General features: G+C 63.5%; 1 protein-coding gene across 1 annotated transcript in view; it reads right to left on the bottom strand.

Annotated features, from left to right (window-relative positions):
• Positions 1 to 16,927, bottom strand: part of ITGB3 (integrin subunit beta 3) — a 47,011-nt gene that overhangs the window by 8,570 nt on the left and 21,514 nt on the right. The window contains 11 exon segments of the mRNA XM_075911709.1: positions 3,693 to 3,746; positions 3,749 to 3,811; positions 4,704 to 4,804; positions 5,340 to 5,562; positions 7,642 to 8,071; positions 8,371 to 8,505; positions 9,117 to 9,206; positions 9,801 to 9,896; positions 11,199 to 11,360; positions 11,874 to 12,036; positions 14,856 to 15,108. Of these exon segments, the coding sequence (XP_075767824.1) occupies positions 3,693 to 3,746; positions 3,749 to 3,811; positions 4,704 to 4,804; positions 5,340 to 5,562; positions 7,642 to 8,071; positions 8,371 to 8,505; positions 9,117 to 9,206; positions 9,801 to 9,896; positions 11,199 to 11,360; positions 11,874 to 12,036; positions 14,856 to 15,108 (1,770 nt within the window).

Here is a 16,927-nt window from a genome sequence, read left to right as displayed (position 1 = left end):
CAGGATAAGTGCAGCCTTAACCGCCCCCCCCGGACAGGCTAAGTGCAGCCTTAACCGCCCCCCCCGGACAGGCTAAGTGCAGCCTTAACCGCCCCCCCCGGACAGGCTAAGTGCAGCCTTAACCGCCCCCCCCGGACAGGATAAGTGCAGCCTTAACCGCCCCCCCCCCCGGACAGGCTAAGTGCAGCCTTAACCGCCCCCCCCGGACAGGCTAAGTGCAGCCTTAACCACCCCCCCCCGGACAGGCTAAGTGCAGCCTTAACCGCCCCCCCCCGGACAGGATAAGTGCAGCCTTATCCGCCCCCCCCGGACAGGCTAACTGCAGCCTTAACCGCCCCCCCCCCCCCGGACAGGCTAAGTGCAGCCTTAACCACCCCCCCCCCCCGGACAGGCTAAGTGCAGCCTTAACCGCCCCCCCCCGGACAGGCTAAGTGCAGCCTTATCCGCCCCCCCCCGGACAGGCTAAGTGCAGCCTTAACCGCCCCCCCCGGACAAACTAAGTGCAGCCTTAACCGCCCCCCCCCCCGGACAGGCTAAGTGCAGCCTTAACGGCCCCCCCGGACAGGCTAAGTGCAGCCTTAACCGCCCCCCCCGGACAGGCTAAGTGCAGCCTTAACCGCCCCCCCCCCGGACAGGCTAAGTGCAGCCTTAACCGCCCTCCCCGGACAGGCTAAGTGCAGCCTTAACCGCCCCCCCCGGACAGGATAAGTGCAGCCTTAACCGCCCCCCCCGGACAGGCTAAGTGCAGCCTTAACCGCCCCCCCCGGACAGGCTAAGTGCAGCCTTAACCGCCCCCCCCGGACAGGATAAGTGCAGCCTTAACCGCCCCCCCCGGACAGGCTAAGTGCAGCCTTAACCGCCCCCCCCGGACAGGATAAGTGCAGCCTTAACCGCCCCCCCCCGGACAGGATAGTGCAGCCTTAACCGCCCCCCCCCGGACAGGCTAAGTGCAGCCTTATCCGCCCCCCCCCGGACAGGCTAACTGCAGCCTTAACCGCCCCCCCCCCCCCCGGACAGGCTAAGTGCAGCCTTAACACCCCCCCCCCCCGGACAGGCTAAGTGCAGCCTTAACCGCCCCCCCCCGGACAGGCTAAGTGCAGCCTTATCCGCCCCCCCCGGACAGGCTAAGTGCAGCCTTAACCGCCCCCCCCGGACAAACTAAGTGCAGCCTTAACCGCCCCCCCCCCCGGACAGGCTAAGTGCAGCCTTAACGGCCCCCCCGGACAGGCTAAGTGCAGCCTTAACCGCCCCCCCCCGGACAGGCTAAGTGCAGCCTTAACCGCCCCCCCCCGGACAGGCTAAGTGCAGCCTTAACCGCCCTCCCCGGACAGGCTAAGTGCAGCCTTAACCGCCCCCCCCGGACAGGATAAGTGCAGCCTTAACCGCCCCCCCCGGACAGGCTAAGTGCAGCCTTAACCGCCCCCCCCGACAGGCTAAGTGCAGCCTTAACCGCCCCCCCCGGACAGGATAAGTGCAGCCTTAACCGCCCCCCCCGGACAGGCTAAGTGCAGCCTTAACCGCCCCCCCCGGACAGGATAAGTGCAGCCTTAACCGCCCCCCCTGGACAGGCTAAGTGCAGCCTTAACCGCCCCCCCCGGACAGGATAAAGTGCAGCCTTAACCGCCCCCCCCGGACAGGCTAAGTACAGCCTTAACCGCCCCCCCCCGGACAGGATAAGTGCAGCCTTAACCGCCCCCCCCGGACAGGATAAGTGCAGCCTTAACCGCCCCCCTCCCCCGGACAGGATAAGTGCAGCCTTAACCGCCCCCCCCCCGGACAGGATAAGTGCAGCCTTAACCGCCCCCCCCCGGACAGGATAAGTGCAGCCTTAACCGCCCCCCTCCCCCGGACAGGATAAGTGCAGCCTTAACCGCCCCCCCCCCGGACAGGATAAGTGCAGCCTTAACCGCCCCCCTCCCCCGGACAGGATAAGTGCAGCCTTAACCGCCCCCCCCGGACAGGCTAAGTGCAGCCTTAACCGCCCCCCCCGGACAGGCTAAGTGCAGCCTTAACCGCCCCCCCCGGACAGGATAAGTGCAGCCTTAACCGCCCCCCCCGGACAGGATAAGTGCAGCCTTAACCGCCCCCCTCCCCCGGACAGGATAAGTGCAGCCTTAACCACCCCCCCCCGGACAGGCTAAGTGCAGCCTTAACCACCCCCCCCCCGGACAGGCTAAGTGCAGCCTTAACCGCCCCCCCCCCGGACAGGCTAAGTGCAGCCTTAACCACCCCCCCCGGACAGGCTAAGTGCAGCCTTAACCGCCCCCCCCCCCGGACAGGCTAAGTGCAGCCTTAACCGCCCCCCCCGGACAGGATAAGTGCAGCCTTAACCCCCCCCCTCCGGACAGGCTAAGTGCAGCCTTAACCGCCCCCCCCCGGACAGGCTAAGTGCAGCCTTAACCACCCCCCCCCGGACAGGCTAAGTGCAGCCTTAACCGCCCCCCCCCGGACAGGCTAAGTGCAGCCTTAACCGCCCCCCCCGGACAGGATAAGTGCAGCCTTAACCGCCCCCCCCGGACAGGCTAAGTGCAGCCTTAACCGCCCCCCCCCGGACAGGATAAGTGCAGCCTTAACCGCCCCCCCCGGACAGGCTAACTGCAGCCTTAACCCGCCCCCCCCCGGACAGGATAAGTGCAGCCTTAACCGCCCCCCCCCCCCGGACAGGCTAAGTGCAGCCTTAACCGCCCCCCCCCGGACAGGATAAGTGCAGCCTTAACCGCCCCCCCCGGACAGGCTAACTGCAGCCTTAACCGCCCCCACCCGGACAGGCTAAGTGCAGCCTTAACCACCCCCCCCCGGACAGGCTAACTGCAGCCTTAACCGCCCCCCCCCGGACAGGCTAAGTGCAGCCTTAACCGCCCCCCCCCGGACAGGCTAAGTGCAGCCTTAACCACCCCCCCCGGACAGGCTAAGTGCAGCCTTAACTGCCCCCCCCGGACAGGCTAAGTGCAGCCTTAACCGCCCCCCCCGGACAGGCTAAGTGCAGCCTTACCGCCCCCCCCGGACAGGCTAAGTGCAGCCTTAACCGCCCCCCCCAGACAGGCTAAGTGCAGCCTTAACTGCCCCCCCCAGACAGGCTAAGTGCAGCCTTAAACCGCCCCCCCCGGACAGGCTAAGTGCAGCCTTAACCACCCCCCCCCGGACAGGCTAAGTGCAGCCTTAACCGCCCCCCCCCGGACAGGCTAAGTGCAGCCTTAACCGCCCCCCCCAGACAGGCTAAGTGCAGCCTTAACTGCCCCCCCCAGACAGGCTAAGTGCAGCCTTAACCGCCCCCCCCGGACAGGCTAAGTGCAGCCTTAACCACCCCCCCCCGGACAGGCTAAGTGCAGCCTTAACCACCCCCCCCCGGACAGGCTAAGTGCAGCCTTAACGGCCCCCCCCGCGGACAGGCTAAGTGCAGCCTTAACCGCCCCCCCCGGACAGGCTAAGTGCAGCCTTAACGGCCCCCCCTGGACAGGCTAAGTGCAGCCTTAACCGCCCCCCCCCCCCGGACAGGCTAAGTGCAGCCTTAACCGCCCCCCCCCCTCCGGCAGGCTAAGTGCAGCCTTAACCGCCCCCCCCCCCCCCGGACAGGCTAAGTGCAGCCTTAACCTCCGTGCCAACTGGCTGTGCGCCGGTGGGACGCGTCTCCGGCAGGCGCAGGGCAAGCCCAGGGCAAACCCTCCGTGGCCAGCACTCGCGCCCTGCCTCACCTGGCTCCTCGATGACGTAGAGGATGGATTTCCCGCTGGAGTCCTCGTAATACTGAACCGCACCACGCAGTCGTTCTCGTCCTTGTAGGTGCAGTTCACCGCGTCTTTGCCCGTGTCGCCTGCGGGCGGAGCGGCCGTCAGCGCAACGCTGGGGCCCGTGGGGCGAGCAGACACTGCTGTGCCGGGCCGGACCCACGAGCTCTCCCAGAGGCTTGTCTAGGGCCCAGGCGCTAAGCGGGGCTGGGGACCCTGTCCCGTGCCGTCGGCAGCCATTCGGCCTCTGCCCTGGGGGTCTGACCGAGAGCCCCCGGCCCAGAGCGGCTGCTGCTCCATGGGGCCCAGGCTCCTGGCCCTGCCCGGTGTGTCAGAGCAAGGCATGAAATCCCATGGGGCGCCCCAGACCCCTCTCACATGCTCGCCCCAGGGCTTGCAGCTCAGCTCGCTGGCTTCCTGCCCGTTTTACGTTCCCCCCTGGTTTCACTCATGTTAGAGCCTGGTCCTGGTGTCATGGGGGTCAGGGACCCACCTCCCGTGGAGCGCAAGAGAACCAGGATCGGCCCTTGCCTGCACTGGCTTCCAAGGCCAGGGCCCAGGGAAGGGAGGCGGCCCTCGGGGCGGCGCTGAGACGTGGTGCAGGCGCGGGTGATGTGGGACGCCCGCCCTGAGCTCAGCTCGGCGGCGCCTGTGGGCTCACGAAGCCGCCGGGCCGCACGCAGCCCTCAGTGGGGTGGGGGGGGTCTCCATACAGCCCCAGGGAGACGCCCATTCGCGTCGCCCCGGGAACACACGGCCCTTAGCGCCCCCGCTTGCACCTCTGCCTGCGGCATGCACAGAGGGAGGTTTGGATTCTGGCTCCGACTCCAGGGGAAGCTCCGGATCTGAGAGCTCGCCGCCAGCCTGCAGCCCTTTCCGCCTGCTCTTCGTTTCTCTGCCATGTGCCCCTCCCTCCCCCGACAGCCCCCCCCCCCGGCTCCGTGTTCCCGGCGAGAGCCCATCCCCTCCCTCGCTCACCCAGTTCCTCCACCACCTTGATCTCGTCGCGGCAGGTGCGGCTGCAGGTTTGCTGCTCCAGCAGGGTCCCCCGCTCGAATTTCTTACACTCCACGCACTCCCTGAGGAGGGACCACAGTTAAGGAGGCTCCGGGGGTGCTACAGGCAGCTCCAGGGATCCCTGCGGAGCCATTAGGGCCGGGACTCCCCTAAAATCACTGGCAGCTGGCAGCTCCCCCAGCCCCCAGGAGAAAGGGGGAAGGGCTCCTCCCATGACCTCAGCCGCTTCGCATTGGACCTGTGTCCTGTGGTTCCTGCTTCCCGGCACCTCTATTTCCAGGGCCGACCCAACGGGACCTGGCTCCGGCCACGGGCACTGGCCTCCACCCTGCTCCTGCCAAGCCCATGAGTGAGCAGGAGGCTCCCCCAGGGCATGCATCCCCCTTTGCCCACCCTTATGTCACCCGCAAGATCGGCCGCCTCTTGGCCTCGCAGCCAGGCTGGTCGGAGCATCCCACAGAGCCCCTGGGCAGAGCCCTGGGAGCACCGCCTGGCGTGGCCCCGATGAGCCTGTCTGAGCCGGGGGCCGGCTCTGGCCCTGCCCCACCGGCCAGCAGCAGCGTCCCTGGAGTCCCGGCCGCGCCCTCGGCCCCTCACTTCTTGATGGTGCAGGCGTCGGGGCAGGTGGGGCACTTCTCACAGGTGTCCCCGTAGGAGCCGGCCTGGAGGCACTCGCATTTCCCGCACTGGCAGACGCCGTGCCCGCTGCACACCAGCCCGTTGCCCGACATGCAGGTGTCGGTGCGGGTGGTGCAGTTGCAGTAGTCCCCGGTCCAGTCCGAGTCGCACAGGCAGTCCCCGCAGCTGCACTGCCCGTGGCCTGCGGGCGAACGCAAGGCGTCAGGAGACGGGCGCCGCGCTGAGCCGCCGGCAGCCTGCGCTTTCTCTCCGCCCCAGTACCCGGCAGCCCTGACCGTCCCCTCTGCCCCCTGCCCCGCCCTCTGCTATTCCAGCAGCTTTGCCCCCTAGCTCTGGCCTGCAGCGCCCCGTGCTCATCCCACCCGGGGGAGCCCCCTGCCACCCCGCGGTCGCCCCACGCCCCAGCCCTTTGTAAAACAAACCACCCCTGGGCTCAGCTGCACGGGAGGCAGCCGTCAGGGGGCTTGGAGTTTGGTTTCTCTGTCAGTTTGGACTCAGCCGGGAGAGGGACAGAGGCGCTTGGCTGGAAATCCCGACTCTCGCTCGTTTCCTGCCCTGGCTCCGAAGTCCTAGGAACAGCCAGGCTCCGGCGCAGTGAGCTGAGAGCCTGGGGCTGCGGGGCTGGCCCAGGGGAGCCCAGCTTACCTAGTGGGCGTATTGGATGCACAAGGAGGGTGGCGTGGGATGCCCGGGCCTGAAGCAGTGGAGAATTGTGCCGGTGCCTGTGGCTGGGAGCTGCACCACAGCTCTGGGCTAGGCTTGCCTTGGGAAACTGCGTGGGGCTGCCGTTTCCGCCCACCGCTGCGGCTCAGCACAGGGGATTGTACGAGACTGGGGAACCAGGGGTGAGTGGTGGGGGACGCTGGCCAGAAAGGCAGCAGGAGAGCCAGGTGCGGGCGGGGGGCTGCGGGGCAGGATGGAGGTGGGAAGGTCGAGCGGCACCCTGAGGGCACCCGGCACTCGAGAAAAGGACGTTACGATAAACCTCTCGCCCGCGACTGAATTGCTCCATGGCCGGGAAGGGGGGGGGGCGAGGACCCAGCCCCACCCAGCGGGTGCTGACTCATCTCCTTACCCTCTGGAGTGATTGGCAGCGGTGTGTTAGCAGGGCCCCCCCATGGGTCTTTGATGCTGCCGCCCCGTCCCTCCCTCCCTCGGACAGACCCACCTCTGGGAGATAAGCGCCTGCTCCCCGCCCCCCAGGCTGCAATTTGTCATCGTCTGATAACCAGCTTCCCCATCTCCCGCCAAAGGTCGGGAGCAGCTGCATTGCACAACGGCCAGGGGAGCGCGTGAGCAGCTGGCTCAAGGCCAGCCCCCCAGGGAATGGGGGGGGGATTCCTTCCAGCCCCACGCAATGGCCCTTATCGTCCTGAGTCACGCAAGCCTGCCTGTCCCGCCTCCCTGCTGGGCGGGGACAGCACAGGAAGGGCAGAGGGGCCCCCGGGGGGCGGGACGGGGGAGGTGAGGCAATGCTGGGCGGGCGCGGAGAGCAAGGGGGGCCCCGGGACAGGGGCTCAGGGCAATCCGGCCAGGGCTCCGATCTGGGGGCAAACACCACGGGGCTGCGAAGGGGAGTCGGGGAGCTGGCTGCACCCCCAGGGCCCTGATGGGAACCCCAAGTCTGCACCCTCGGGACAGGGGCTGGCAAGGGGTAAGGCCTCTTGGGGGATTTGGGGGCCTCTCCTGCCCCCCAAACCCTCCCTGTGTCAAGGGCTTGGACCTGCTGGCGCAAGGGGCCAGGGCTCCTCTCCGATGGGGCGGGAAGGCCGGAGCGGAGTCCGGGGAGCTGGGCAGGGGCTCGCTGGCCGCCTTTCAGGACATGCTGTTCTGAGTCAGACTCGCCGCCTGCTCCCTCCCTGAACTCGGCACAGCTTTGCTTGGCTGTTTGCGTGACAGGCGCCAAGGGACACAAGCAGATGCAGCGTTAACCCGCCTGGCTGGAGCAGGCGGGAGCCGGGCGACTGGGGCTCCCCTGCCCTGCCACCAGGGGTCTCCTCGGGCATTCCTCGTGCCGCCCATCCAGGAAATGCAGCCGCCTCTGGGGTGGGGCCTGGGAGCAGCGACACAGCCCCGTACAACACAAGAAACCCTGCATCCAGCTGCGCGGGAGGAGGCCGAGGGGAATGATCAAGTTGACGAGCGTGAACCCCCGTTTCCTCACAGAACCTGGGCGAATGCGGCATGGTGGAGCGGTGCCAATACTGACGGACGCGCGCCGCCCAGGGACCCCCAGCCCTCCGAAGAGAGCGCCACTCACCCGAGCACATCTCGCCCCGGAAGCGGACGCAGGAGAAGTCGTCGCACTCGCAGTACTTGCCGGTCAGCTTGCCGAAGTCGCTGGCGTGGCAGACGCACTGGCCGCAGAGGCACTCGCCCCGCTGGCTGCACAGGGGCTGCCCGGGGCCGGGGCTGCAGTTGTCCTGCTGCGAGGGGCTGTAGTCCTCCTCGGAGCACTCGCAGCGGGAGCCCAGCCGGCCCTGGGAGCAGCGGCACACGCCGCACTCGAAGGTGCCGTTGCCCTGGCTGCAGGCTGGGCTGTCGGGCTCGGCGTCCTGCTGGCAGGCGCAGTCGCAGGCGAAGTCCACCACCACGGTCAGGCTGTCCTTGAAGCCCACCGGCTTGATGGTGAAGGATTTCTGCTGCTGCCGGGGGCAACCGCGCACCTTGGCCTCGATGCTGAAACTCACCTGGGGAGGGAAGCGCCGGGGTTCGACTCAAGCACCAGGGCCCTCGGCCAGTCCCTTCCGGGCACGTTCCACCCAGCCAGGACCAGGAGGCCGACACGGGGCAGCACGGGGGGCAGCGAGCGCTCAGGGATGGCCCCGGTCCGTACAGCGTCCCTCTCTTGCATTCAGCCCGGCCAGCGCGTGAGCTTCTCCCGCAGGGGCAGTGGCTGGGGCATGTGTCCAAGCTGGTGCCTGGGCCAGCCCCCGAGCTCTGGGCAGCTCCCGCGCCGGCACTCCCTTCCCCTCCCCGCAGGACTCACCGTGTCGCCTATCTTGAGTCCCATGCAGGACTTGAGGCCCGGGATGACCTCGTTGTTGAGGCAGGTGGCGTTGAAGGAGAGGGACAGCTCCTCCGGCAGCTCGCGCACCTCCAGCTCCACCTTGGAGCGGATTTTCTGGGGGAGAGAGGAACAAGGCACGACTGGGGCTTAGGAAAGGGCTTGGCGAGGGAGCAGCCGAGCAGCGGGATGGGGGGTTCCCCGCATGGAGACACGGGCCTACGGCAACGCCAGAGGGCCAGCCGGCTCCTCCCCAGGGCTCACCACGCAGCTGTCACACGGTGGCAACGTGCCTCCGCTACCGGCCTGGGCTGGATCGGCTGCTGCCCGGCGAGGGGGGAGGCTCGCGCCGTGCACGTCTCTGAGGGGCGCTAGGGAAGGGGCTTGCTTGCCACAGGTCCTTCCTGGGCCGCAGAGCCCTCAGCCAGAGGGCCGGCCTGTGGGCCGGGAGGAGGGGCAGAGATGGGGGCCACGGGGCAGGGGCCAAGGCAGTGACTTCACTCCCCTGGGCAGCGCTCAGGCCAATGGGCCCAGCAGGGTCCCGCGAGGCTGCTCAGGGCACAAATGGCCAGCAAGTGTGGCCGGGCTGCTCCATGCTGAGGTGATGGCGCAGGGGAGCAGCCGAAGTGCAGGTGCCTCTTTAAGGCCGAGATTCTGTGGACCCCCCGCCCCCGCGGCATTTGGCTCTGCTTTCTGTAGGAGCCCCCCAAAGTGCCGCAGGCGCTCACCCCGTAGGACTCCATGATGAGCTGCAGGATGTTGCTGGAGTCACCGGAGAGGGTCCCCACGGTGGTGCCCGGAATCAGCTCGCTGTAGTTCTGGCGAGAAAACGCACAGCGTTGCCAAGGCGCTCGGGGGAACGCGGTGCCCTGGGCCGCCTGGCACGCGAGGCCCGGTGCTAAGCTCGCGTCACCAGCTTCCCGGAGCGTGGCACTCGCTTGGCACAGGCCTCGTGGCCCGGAGCTCTGCCCACGTGTGCCAGGGCGGGGGCCAAGCCTCCCCAGAGTGTTTGAAGCCATGGCTGAAGCGCGGGTCCAGGAGCCAGGAGAGCTGGGCCCTGTCCCGGCTCACCCGCTGCCCTGCGAGGCGACTGGGCAGGCGCCCTCTTAGCTACAGAACGGGCATGATGAGGGTCGTGAAAGGCCAGCAAATGGGCTTCTAGCCACCTGGGAGGAGACCTGGGCAGATGCAGGGTCTTTCATCATCAGCCGGAGTGTTTCTTGGGGCTGCCTAAGAAGGTGCCAGAGGGTCAGCTCCCAGCTCCAGCTCTCACGGGGTCGCTCCGGGTAGGGTGAGCACCGCAGGTGTTGGGGAGGGGAGGGACCTGCCATTGGGGGCGGAGCTTTCTAGGCTGTGGGCAGGGCATCCGTTGTGGCCCCGCCCACGGCGGGATACCAGCAAGGAGCAGTCACCTTGTAGAGGCCGACCACGGTTTGCGTCACGGCAAAGATCAAGTTGATGTTTTTCTGGGAGAGTTTCTCCGTCATCAGGCCCAGGGAGGGATAGTCCTGGGGAGAGAAACGAGCCGTCGCACCCTGAGGACGGGCACCTCCGCAGCTGCTGAGACCGTCCAACCTCACCGCACGATACGCCTCACCAGGCCTGTTGGCCCAGCTGATATTCCCCTCCCCACGAGCCCTACGTGGGGGCAGGAGCTCTGTCTGCCCTCAGCAGCCTGCATCTCCTCCTGCCACTGCCTCATGGGGGCAGGGATATCACAGACCCACTGGCCATGCCCCCTGCGGTCAGTGCACGGCCTCCCAGTGGAGCGAGGGTTTCCTGTCTCCCGTGTGCAGACAAGCACGCCCGCCTGCACGGACCACGGCCGTCCATGTATGGACAACTGCACACAGGGCGCCTGCGTTTGCACCCCCCCCCCCCACCTGCACGGACCACGGCCGTCCATGTATGGACAACTGCACCCAGGGCGCCTGCGTTTGCACCCCCCCCCCCCCGCCTGCACGGACCACGGCCGTCCATGTATGGACAACTGCACCCAGGGCGCCTGCGTTTGCACCCTCCCCCGCCTGCACGGACCACGGCCGTCCATGTATGGACAACTGCACCCAGGGCACCTGCGTTTGCACCCCCCCGCGCCTGCACGGACCACGGCCGTCCATGTATGGACAACTGCACCCAGGGCGCCTGCGTTTGCACCCTCCCCCCCGCCTGCACGGACCACGGCCGTCCATGTATGGACAACTGCACCCAGGGCACCTGCGTTTGCACCCCCCCGCGCCTGCACGGACCACGGCCGTCCATGTATGGACAACTGCACACAGGGCGCCTGCGTTTGCACCCCCCCCCCACCTGCACGGACCACGGCCGTCCATGTATGGACAACTGCACCCAGGGCGCCTGCGTTTGCACCCTCCCCCCACCTGCACGGACCACGGCCGTCCATGTATGGACAACTGCACACAGGGCGCCTGCGTTTGCACCCCCCCCCCCCACCTGCACGGACCACGGCCGTCCACGTATGGACAACTGCACCCAGAGCGCCTGCGTTTGCACCCTCCCCCCACCTGCACGGACCACGGCCGTCCATGTATGGACAACTGCACCCAGGGCGCCTGCGTTTGCACCCTCCCCCCCCCCGCCTGCACGGACCACGGCCGTCCATGTATGGACAACTGCACCCAGAGCGCCTGCGTTTGCACCCCCCCCCGCATGCTCTCGTGTGCGTGTGCCCCTCCGGCCACATTCCCCAGGACCCCCCTTCCCACGCCTGTGTCCAGGTTTGCACGTGGTGCTTTGGACCCCAGCCGCTTTCCTGCATCCCGGGGTCCCACGCAGGGCCCTGCTTTTACCAGCATGGTGGAGGCCGAGTAGAGGTTATCCTGGCCCATGTGGCACTGCCCGTCGTTGGGCTCCACAATCCCCGCCAGCCTCCCGTCCAGCGCGATGTGGGTCTTGGCGTCCGTCGTGAAGACCAGCAGGTGGGAAGCGTCGTTCCTCCAGCCGATCTGCTCCTGCAGCAGAACACGGGAGCGGGTTCCCAGCCCTTTCTCGGATGCAGGATGAGCCCCGAGGCCTAGTGCTGCAGGACAATCCCAGGGGCCACCCTGACCCGGGAGCACCCAGGTGGGACCCATGCCGCGGGCAAGCCAGCAAGTGGTGCCTGGCAAGGGGTGGGCACCGGAGGAAGTCTGGGCTTCTCCTAATGAATAAGGCTTCAGGGCCCAAGCAGCACTGACCGCCTGGGGTCAGGAAGAATTTCCCATTTTGGGCAGGTTGTTCCATCGTCCACGCTGGGGTTCTGTGCCCTCTGCTCCAAGCATCTGGCACAGGCCCCAGGGGCTGAACCCGGGGGCTGGCTGTTCCGACCCCGCCTCCCAATTCCTACGTGCAGCGTTCACCTCCCGGCACCTCCCATCTGCTCTCGCTGCCCGTCCCACCGGCCTCACTGCACTGTGCAGGGCCCCACCCATAGGATCCCTCCTGGGGACCCTCCAACACCCCCCGCCCTGGGCCAGCGCCCTTACGTCGCAGACGGTCGCCTGCATGATGGCGTCGAAGCCCCCTTCGGGCGCGTCGCGGTTCCGCGAGACGCTCTGCTTGCGCACCTCCTCGTTGAAGCGGATCACCTCGTCTGTGAGCGCCAGCACGTGCTTGTAGCCGAACATGGGCAGGCAAGTTTGCTGGATCCTGCGGGGAAGGCAGGACATTCAGGTGCCTGGATAGTGCAGCGCCTCTGCTGCCTAGCACACGGAGCGGCTTGCAGTGTCCTTCCCAGCCAGTTCCCTCTCAGAGGGGTGGCCGTGTGAGTCTGGAGCCACCAGGAGTCCTGTGCCACCTTCGAGACCGGCCAATTTACTTGGGCATAAGCTTTTGTGGGCAAAAATCTGTCTCCCCCACTCCATCCTGGACTCCCCTCCCCACTAGTGGGGGCTGCTCCCCTGTCGCAGTGGGGACAAGCAGGGCCACCCCACCTCAGGGACACAGAGCAATTGAGCAATGGGCTGGTCCCAGGCTGCAGAGCAAACTCCTGCAGCATCTCAGTGCCCAGTCGCATTGTGCTGCGCTGCATGCGGAAGGCACAATATAAACACGGCACACCGAGTGCATGTGCTAAATTGGATCTACACAGAAAATCCCCCTCGGTGCCAGCAGGGAGAAAGACCCAGATAGTCACATGGCTTAAAGCACCTTGATAGTGCCCAGATACCATGGTGATGGACACAGGTAGAAGAACCTGATGAGAAAAACAAGACCTGAGCTCTTTGGAGAATCAAGCCTTCTTTATGGGCGGAGAGGGCTGGAACAGCTGGGCCTCAGCTCTTTGGAAAATTTGGCACATCCCATCTACAAGCTAGGCATCACGTCCCCACTGAGTGAATGTAGCTCCCTTTAGGGGGGTCTGCCACTGCAGGGTCACTACGGCGTAACACACCACAAACATGTGCCCTTCCCTGGCCGTTTTTAAACACCCATCTACTTTAAACACCCATAACATTTTTTTATGACAGAGGGATGTAGTCTAGACACACCCCAAGTGTTTTACACAAGAGCCCAATCTGATTACTACCTTCTTAGGGATGGGGAAACTGAGGCACAGGGAGGGAAAGTCACCTGGCAGGCCCCATAATACAGTCCTAGTTTCCTGAGTTTGAGTGCAGTATGCCATCAACACTTCCTTAACCCTCTGAGGTCAGCGGTATGGAAGAGTGACAGAGCATTGACTTGGGAGCCAGGACTCCTGGGTTCTGTCCTCTCACCTGATAGTGACTTGCTAAGTGGGTTTGTATAGTGCTCAGCCCAAGAGAGACCCATCTTGGCTCTGAACTCTAGACATTACTAGTCAAAACCAGAGTGTTGTTCTACCAAAAGGCAGCAACATTGCTTGCTCTTGTAAGGGTACCTGGCCATCTACAGGTAAAAAATGATGTTGAAGTGTTTTATCCACCTCCAGATGGAGAGATGCAGGGCAGAACGATTTAGACTTTCACCCACGGTCCCACAGCGAGGGAACAGCACAACCCAGGAGCTGAGCTGTGTCTATGGCTGAGTTTTTGGTTCAGCGGCTGAACCAAATTATAAAAGATGGTTTCAGTCAACCACACGTGTTGACACATTTTCACTTCAGCCGGAACAAAAAGTTTCACTTAGGGGGTTGAGTGGGTTTTAAAAAAAATAAAACAAGCAGGGCTCAACAATGAATGTAATCTACTCGCCCGTGGCGAGCAGATTACAAGCCGGCACAGCCACGCAGCACGATCAGCGCATGCACAGCGCGGTTGGCATGCACAGCGTGCAGAACCACGCAGCACGATCAGCACATGCACAGCGCGGTCAGCGCATGCACAGCGTGCAGAACCACACAGCTGGCGAGCCATGAAAACAAGTAACATTTTAAACAGTGAAACCTTTTGATTTTTTCAGAATCCTTCTCCCCTACCCTCCTGACTGAGAGAACTTGGCAAATTTGCAATGAGTTCAATAAATCCTAGAGCCCTAGAACTGGAAGGGACCTCAAGAGGTCATCAGGTCCAGTCCCTGCCCTCATGGCAGGGCCAAGCACCATCATCTCTGACAGGTGTCTGTCTAACCTGCTCTTCAATATCTCCAGTGATGGAGATTCCACAACCTCCCTAGGCAATTTATTCCAGTGTTTAACAACCCTACAGGTAGAAAGTTTTTCCTAATGTCCAACCTAAACCTCCCTTGCTGCAATTGAAGCCCATTGCTTCTTGTCCTATCCTCATAGACCAAGGAGAACAATTTTTCTCCCTCCTCCTTGTGACACTCTTTTAAGGTTTACCCTTAAAATAAGCTACACAGCAGGGTTTACCTTGAAATAAGCTATGCAAATTGAGCTAAGTCAATTGCATAGCTTATTTCAAAATTGAGAGTGTCTACATGGCACTTATTTCGAAACAGAGCACTCTCCCTCCGACTTCCCTTACTCCTCGTACAATGAGAGTTACAGGAGTCAAGGTAAGAAGTCCTCCCGCTTGACAGTATTTTGACACTATGTTGAAATAGCTGCCTGCTGTGTAGACACGGACTAAGTTATTTCGAAATAATGTTGCTGTGTTGACGTACCCTTAGATACTTGAAAACTGTCCCCTCTCACGCTTCTCTTTTCTCAACTAATCAAGCCCAGTTCTTTCAGTCTTCCCTCACAGACCATGTCTTCTAGACCTTTAATCATTTTTGTTGCTTTTCTCTGGCCCTTCTTCAATTTCTCCCCATCTTTCTTGAAATATTTCAGTCGACCCCAATCTGCACTGAAAAAATGTTGCACAAAGAGCTTCAGCCGGCACTGCCAGGAGTCCAGGTTCTCTGCCACCAACTAGATCCTCAGCCGGCGTGAACCAGCCAAGTCCTTGATTCACGCCAGCTGGGGATCTGGCAGAAGGGCTACCCCAAAGCGCCGTGTGCCAGAAAGTCAGTTGGCTTCGTGCCCTAATGTACCACAAAAAGCAGAGCCCCCAGTACTGCTGCTCCTCCGGGCTGGGACTTACCCATAGCACGGGTTTTTGATGGCTTCTGGTGGAGAGATGTACATGTACGGTGAGATGGGCTTGTCCACAAAGGCCCCGAAGCCGATCCGCAGGTTGCTGGTCAGCTTGCGCATCTCGGTGGCTAGCTTGGTGCCCAGGTTCTGGATGTTGAGGAGATCGTCCTTCATGGAGTTGGACAGGTCCATCAGGTAGTAGATGTCCACGGGGTAGTCCTCCACCTGGCGCACTTGCACGGAGAAGGTCTGGGAGTCATCTGAAAGGGAACACGGCCGCGGGGTTAGGCACAGGAAGAGGAGAGCTCCCATGGATCCCCGTGGGATGAAGGAGGTGGAGCTGACCGGTGAGACTGTGACGTAGTGGGGGTAACTTGCTAGCGCTGTGGGCGACCTCTGCTGTCTGTAGCACGACCCAGCAGGACAGGGGATGAGTCATTATGCAAAGGGGGCTCCAAACCTGTCTGACCAGCTACCCCCCAAGGAGAGAATCAAAGGAAGGTGGAACGCGGTCCTGGCTGGGGGGCAGGGCTGGAAGAGAGTTAGTTAGTTTCGGTCTGGGAGCATGGAGGAAACAGCCTAGGGAAGGAGCTGGGGAGTGGGCTGGGATGGTAGGGCCCAGCCACCCCCCATCTCAAAGGGGGGCACTGAGGCCTCTTAGCCGCAGTTCCTGTAACCAGATGACAGATGCTGTGCTGTATCCTGGAGAAGCAATAAACTCCCTCTATTCTACTGGCTGGTGGAGTCTGTTCGTGCCATTTCGGGGGTGCAGGAGATGGGAAAACCCCAGTGGGGGGACAGACCAGGGTAAACACAAAAGGGGCAAAACCATAGCGCAGTGCCTGGGATCACACAGGAATTAATGCAGGGGTGTCCCACGGCCAATGTACAGGGGGCCAGACTAGGTGACTATGGGCTGGGCTAACTCCCTACTGGCAACAGCGCAAGGAGCTTGCATGCATGGCTCCCGCATGGATTATGCAAGGGAGTCCTTGGCTGTGCAATCAACCACGAATTATTTGATCCCTGCGTAGGCATGAGCGGGGACTGAACCGGGGCGAAAGGCACGCGCCTCTCACACCAGCTTCCGTCGGGCACGCTGCTCGATGTCGGAATGCAAAACAGGCGTCCTCCCGGCCCCGTGAGCAGCACGACCGGTCCGTGCGAAGTCCTGCTGTCTGGAGATGCCATTTTGTTCGGGGGCTGCACGGATTCGTGCCCTGGGCCGGAGGGTGGGGGGCATTGCACATGCAGACAGCAGGTCGCTGGCGTCCAATGCCACAGAGCCTCTCGCTCCGACCGGGAACTCACTCGTCCGGATTGCCCGACAAGGAGCGCTCGCTGCTGAATCATCCCAGCGGCACAGGCAGGACGGAGACTCAGCCTCTCCGAGTCTGATGGAAATGTCGTTAGGGAACTTTCCTCCCAGGAGGAATCGGAAACCCCCAGGACGGGGGAACGAGCAAACCACACATGACAGGTGTTAGTCATGGCGCTTGGGTGACTACGGCGAGACACGAACCTGCATAGACTAGACCCTCCCGAGACCTAAACAGACCGGCTGGGCCCCTGCCCGCTCTCAGTCCCTGGCAGTCTCCTCCCAGCTCTTCAGAACCAGAATCCCAGACCGTAAGGGGGCAGCCGGGTTCTTCATCGCAAAAGCAAAGGAGACAATGTGAGACGTGCAGACAATTGGTTTAAGAGTCTACACCCCATTTCACACCCAACTTTCAGTTCAGCTGACCTAGGCTGTGTGCCTCAGTTTCCCCTTCTGTCAAATGGGAATAATGATACTGACCTCTTTCGCCAAGTCCAGGAGTGTGACTGCCCCTGGCAATATGGTCAGCCCCCTCCATCTTCCAGCCAGCCCCAGGCTCCTTTAGCCCCCTGAGCTGGGGAGTGGCACTGCTGGGTGCCCTGGCTCGGGGGGTCTCTTGCCATGTGCTGGGCTCCAGCTGCTAGTCCCACCCGGACTAGGGAGGAATGGGACTTCCCCTTCCCCTGCCTGGGCCATTCCCAGGGCTAGCTCAGACCCTCCTCCGGGAATCCCCGCTGGCTGTAGGAAGCTCTGCCCCCCAG

The sequence above is a fragment of the Pelodiscus sinensis genome, chromosome 29 (assembly GCF_049634645.1).
Source record: "Pelodiscus sinensis isolate JC-2024 chromosome 29, ASM4963464v1, whole genome shotgun sequence".
Taxonomy (NCBI): Eukaryota; Metazoa; Chordata; order Testudines; family Trionychidae; genus Pelodiscus; species Pelodiscus sinensis.
This window is presented reverse-complemented; position numbering and strand designations above follow the sequence as displayed.